The 6000-nt window shown below is 37.2% G+C and overlaps 1 protein-coding gene across 1 annotated transcript; it reads right to left on the bottom strand.

Annotated features, from left to right (window-relative positions):
* Positions 1 to 1946: 1946 nt before the first annotated feature.
* On the bottom strand, positions 1947 to 2960 carry LOC307118418 (trace amine-associated receptor 13c-like; the record flags this gene model as incomplete). The annotated part of the gene is made up of 1 exon (XM_079804027.1): positions 1947 to 2960. One exon carries the CDS (start codon positions 2958 to 2960, stop codon positions 1947 to 1949), a length of 1014 nt encoding a protein of 337 aa, XP_079660153.1.
* Between the last annotated feature and the right edge of the window lie 3040 nt (positions 2961 to 6000).

Here is a 6000-nt window from a genome sequence, read left to right on the forward strand (position 1 = left end):
TCCAAATTTTTTTTTCGAAAAAGTGTGAGACTGTATTAATTTGTGTTAATGTACATACTTTGTATTTATCAATGTAAACATGACGGCAAAGAAGCATCTCGTGTGGATGTTTATTCATTTAATATCATCCGTTAGGCAAGGTAGCCTACACACTGGCTGCGTGACACACGCGGCTTGAGCCGCGCCGAAAGCGCATGCTAGAAATAGAACCAACGCGACACGCAAGTGTGTTGGAAGCGTTTCCAGGCAAAATAGAATAGGAAAAGCTGTTTGTCATTTTGACAAGAATACATATTAATAAATTACATTTTGATATTTGAAAATCTCTAGGTTTTCACATAAATGCAGATATAATTGTATTTAAGAAAAAAAAAAAATCTAAATTTTCAAATATTGCACCTGTCAATACAGAACAAAATATTCTGTAGCCAATTTTGCCGTCAATACTGTCGACATTAGGTGCGTCTCAATCAGCCCCCTTGTTCAGTAGTCAGGGCACTGATTAGGGAGTCAGCCCATTGACTTATGTCCTGATCAGTGCCCTGACTACTGAACCAGGAACTGATTGGGACGCACCCCTGGTCTTTGCTGTATCAGTAGGCTATATATATATTTATGTTTAACATGAAGTATAGCCCTCATGTATGTCACCTAGCAGCAGCAGTGCCGCGTCAGACACTCTTCTGGTGTGTAAAGACATAGAAAACGCCACGCTCACGCCACGCAGCCAGTGTGTAGCCGGCCTTACATGAGTATAAAAATGTTTGACTCAATCATATCGCCGGGATGATCCTCCGGTCTAAAGCACTATACACACCACCGCGTGTTTCGAGGCAGATGCAGAAGAGAAGTCCCGTTTCTTCACCTGCACAAAACGCCACTATCCAGAATTCCTAACTTTTTTTTTTTAGGAAACCTGTAGACTCGATGTCCTGACAGACTGGACACAATAATTTACCATGACAATGATAAATTGGAATAGAAAAACTACTGAAAATACACAGACTCGTACTGAAGTGAATACCAACCTATTCTTCACTGAGCCAACGCAGAGCTCGGCAAGCGACTCCCTCTTGTGACGTAATATGACACGATGTTGAAAAAAAAGCGCTTTTTCCAAACGGCCAACGAAACGGACACTTTCTCTACTAAATTTGTGCTCTTATGTCTTTTTAAAACACTTTAAATCCTGCATTACCTTTTCATATGGTATTTTCATACAAGGTTATATATTAATCTCGAAAAAAATGTCACTTGCAATATGCCCTTTAAACTTCACAGACACACTTTGGGGACACCTGGGAGACTTATATTACATCTTGTAAAAAGTGGCATAGTAGGTGCCCTTTAATACTGATCTAACCAGCAGAAGACACTAGCCGGGTTTAAATCCCAGTTGTGCAAGTGGGGCATGTTGTCACACTGCGTTACAATGAGCCCCTATTAGTTATTATATTCTATACTTTTATGAATTCTATTGAGAAACCATGAGAAAAAAAGTGAATAGTGACTGAAAGTCAATGTTCAGAAGTTATTATGTTTTGAACTATGCTGTATAGCTGTGTTTTGTAGTGTTTGTTGTTAAACTCAAATATTTGTTTATTTTTAATGATTAAAAAATGCCAATTTTTTTATTTGAAAAAGTTAATATTTGTATTTTATTGACAAAATATTTTAGTTAATCTTGGATATTTCTTTGATTATATCAGATAACATTTTAAGCTGCCATATGGTCATGTTACAATGTTCCCGTCACATGTTACAGTGTACCCCACATATGGGGCCCATTCACAAAACCACATAATTGTACTAGACATGTGTGAAATTAATGTGGGAAAAATTAAATACTCTGAACCCCAAGTGGATTCACACAAACTGAGAAAGTCAAAAAAGCGTTGTTGTGCCCCACTCTCCCCTACCCTTTGTGCTTTACATAGGTTTTACAGTCATGCAACAGCAGGAGATAATTTCTCTTCCATGAATGGGTTGAAGTATTCTGATGAAGGTTTGAATATTTTCAGAGTCAAAATGTATTTTGCTGATATTCGAAACCATCTATAAAACATTGCATAAATAAGTGGATTCATGCATGAATTCATGCATAAAATCCAATACATTAAATTAATTACAAAGGAGTCACCTGTGTCTTGACCAACAGTAAGAGCAGCTATATAATATGGTATATAACAAAGAAGATAAACCATTACAACAATCCCTAAGGTTCTTGCAGCCTTTTTGTCTGACTTTGCCTTTTTCTCTGTGAGTGAATTTATATGCTTAGCTTGATTTTGTGCTACGAAGCAAATTTTCAGATATAAAGAAATGATTAAACAACATGGTGTCACTAAAGTAACTACGACATCTGTTATGATAAATCCCAACTTTATAAAAAGTTTACATTCTCCAGTACATGTATAATTTTTCTCTGGATAGAGTAAAGACTCATGCAAAAGAAAAAATGAATATATGCAGGAAAATACCCAGTTTACAACAATAGAAAAGACTGCTCTGTTAATATTTACCCTTGATGGATATCGCAAAGGGTCATTCACAGCAATGTAACGCTCCACAGATATAATAATCAAATTACCAAGAGATGCTGCAACAACAACATAGAAAATAAAAGGAAATATCGAACAAAATATTTCTCCAAAGAACCAGCAAGACTCAATCAATTTGATGCCCTGTACTGGCATAAGAATCAGTCCCACAATCAGATCTGCCACTGCCAGAGAAAAGATCAGCACATTGGTTGAAGTGTGGAGCTGTTTGAAGTGAGCGATGGAGATGATCACCAGCAAATTCAGAAACACAGTGAGTACTGATACTGTAGAAATGAATATGTACACAATAATGTACTCGGCTCCAGGTTTTACATTTCTGGTACAAGACAAATTGTTGTTCGGAAAGCAGTATTGGATTGTTTCATTTTCTGTGTTTGTTCCGCCCCAGTTAGACATATTGACGATAGCTCAATTTTGAGTAGACTCTGTGCTTCATTAGAGATCTATTCCAAATCCAAACCAGGATTCTTGTCAGTTTGTCCTCCTGGAGATTATCACTGACATTACTCTGTTATATACTTACAACAACAAAAAAAGCGCAGAGACAACCCATTCAACATGACGTTTGATAATCCACCTTTCAACCCACCTACTGGTTAAATATTCATAGATGGTATTCATTTAATTTACACAGTTTTGAATTAAATAAATCCAATAATCTTTTCATTAAAGAGAATGTACACATTACATTTTACACATTAAAGTATCTGCACAGACACACTTACTGTAGGTTTGACATAAACTACTTTCTGTCAGGATCATTATCGTCAAAGTGATAGACGATTAGCATATAGTTTAGAACAGAACAGGTTCAGAACAGAAGCAACAATGTATTGCAGATTATATCATTAATGTCAATATTAAAATGTACAACCTTATTCGGGAATTTAGTCTGATTCAAGGGGATTCAGATGCCTAATCCTGACTGACAAGAGGAGGAGCTGGGGATGGAGAAGGGCAATTAGCCCCGGAGAAATGCGATAGCAGCTGATAATACTGAAGGAGCTTATATGCATGCAGTGATAGGCATCGTATTCCTATACAGTAGCTAGACATGGTCAGCTGATGCGAGCTTGACTAACAAGACCTGCCAGAACTAACGCTATACGCTGGATATTAGAATATTACTACTAATCTTACTACTTCCCTACATTCTACTCAAACAGCTATGCATGTTAACACACAATGTAAATTTTGTTTTTAATAAATTTGAAGTTTTCAAACAAACTTCTTTCATGTTGTCATTATGGGGTATTGTCACGGTTTGTGTCATTTTCATGTTTCATGTTCTTATTTTGTCATGTTCACAGTCATGTTTCCTGGTTCTTGTCATGTGACCTCCTTGCCCTTACGTGATCATGTCCTGTGCTTCCCTAGTTTCATGTGTCTTGTTCTGATTGGTTTCATGTGTCTTGTTCTGATTGGTTCCTTTCTCTATGTGTCATGTTGTCATTGGTTGATTTAATCATAAACCAGGGGCACGTTCAAAACTCAAACCGGTGCGCAACGTTTTGCTACGGTTTCTGGTTGAACGTCATGTTTCCTGGAAATGGTCTGCAACGGTGTGCAACAGGTTTGAGATGCGTTTGATCTCGTTTGGTTGGTGTGTCAAAAATGTCAGCCCAATCAGCGGCAAAATGTATATAAACCACGCGGTATTAAAGAGACAGCTCACACAATGGAAGTAAAGTTGTTTAATGTGTTCGCTGGTATTAGAAGACATGATTGTCGTAAGAGTTATATATATATATATATATAATCAACATGATGATGAATTTATTTATATGTTTAGCTTAATTGCAAGGCAAGTTTATTTATATACCAAATTTCATATATGGTAATTAAGTGCTTGACATAAAGTGAGAAAGAAAATACAAGCTATTAAAAAAGTAAGAACTAGATCATAAAATGATTTAAGTTAGAATTGATTACCAGGAGATAAAAAAAGTTCATTAAACGGGATTGGGATGTTGTCTTTTATTCTGGACGGCAAGGGCAGTGATTGCATGTATTTTGCAGTATTAAACACGTATTTATATCGATTTCATCAGGCTCCGAAAATTCCTCAAAAAGAACACAAAGAATGGCCTTCTCGGCTGCCATAGTTAGCCTACAACTCTTGCCTCAACAGAACAGGGTGTTCAACGCAGCACCGTTTCCATTTAAAACACGTTTTGCAACGTTTTGTTGGGGCTGAACGCAGCCCAGTTCTGTCACTGATTTATTGTCTTAATTGTTCACAGGTGTGTCTTGTTAGTCATTAGTCTCTGTGTATTTAAAGTTTTCATGCCAAGTTACTGTTCTATGTTTGATCATGTCTGAATCTTTGTAAATAAACTGCACTTGGGTTCTATCAACTTGCCTGCAGTGGACTAACTGTTACAGGTATTTTTTGTAGAATCGAGGAAAATAATGAATGTAATCAATTTTGGAATAAGGCCGTAATATAGCAAAATGTGTAAAGTTAAGCACTGTGAATACTTTCCGGATGCACTGTATGTGCTATGTTCAGGGGAAATAACAAATAATATAACTACAAGCAACAGCACAAATAAATACCTTAGAGCAAATATACTAATAAAATAAACAGTGCTGTCATTTTAAGACATAATGTATGGATCCTGATATTGTCATATGCGTTGCCTTTCTCGACTGTATAAGGTAATTTAAGGCATAACACACTATGTCTGCTAGGATACTCATCAAGACAAGATAATTTTTGTGTGAATTTGCCCATTCAAGCGCAATCTTGGAAGAGAACTCAATATTTGCGTGCTGTCTGAGATGTGTGCGCAAATCTTCTCACAGCGTGGGCGAGTTCTCTTTTGGTCAAATGTTTAAATTGGCAAGGCTTAAATGAGTTTAGTTAAAACACTAATAGTAACGTGTGCTGTTTAGGTCTCACCTGGTCTTGCTATCAACACCCGGGTGATGACGGCGTAATTGACTGGTCTTGTTCGAGCATACAGCCCTGGCATTGAACAACGTTTAATAAGAGTGACTTCTGTTCACGTTTTTTATTGCTGTTGTAATGTATTATTGAGGACAGCATTTGCATCATTCGAAAGAAACATACATTAGCGTAACCATCTGTTTTTTATAGATGCTAGATTTTAAATGAAATGTGGGTGGAGAACAGTGTGGTTTTATTTTTTTACAATGCTCATTTCAATTATCATATAGTGACAATGCGGGCAGATCAGTAATTTAGTTGAAAATGTAGTGTCAGTAGTGAAGTGTAGTGAGGCAATTATTAGATAGGAATATTCGAAAGATCGGAGTCATCACGCCGGAGAAGTGCCGTGGGGAGGATGCCGTGTCGATGAGGCAATTTCAGGGGGAGTCTACTTAAAACGGTCTCTGCAGACACTTCAGGGATGTGTTAGTCATGTCTGGGCGCGGGTCCATCATCTGATCTGGATACGGCCCGGATCCG

This window comes from Gobio gobio (genome assembly GCF_949357685.1).
Source record: "Gobio gobio genome assembly, chromosome: 22".
In the NCBI taxonomy this organism is placed as follows: domain Eukaryota; kingdom Metazoa; phylum Chordata; class Actinopteri; order Cypriniformes; family Gobionidae; genus Gobio; species Gobio gobio.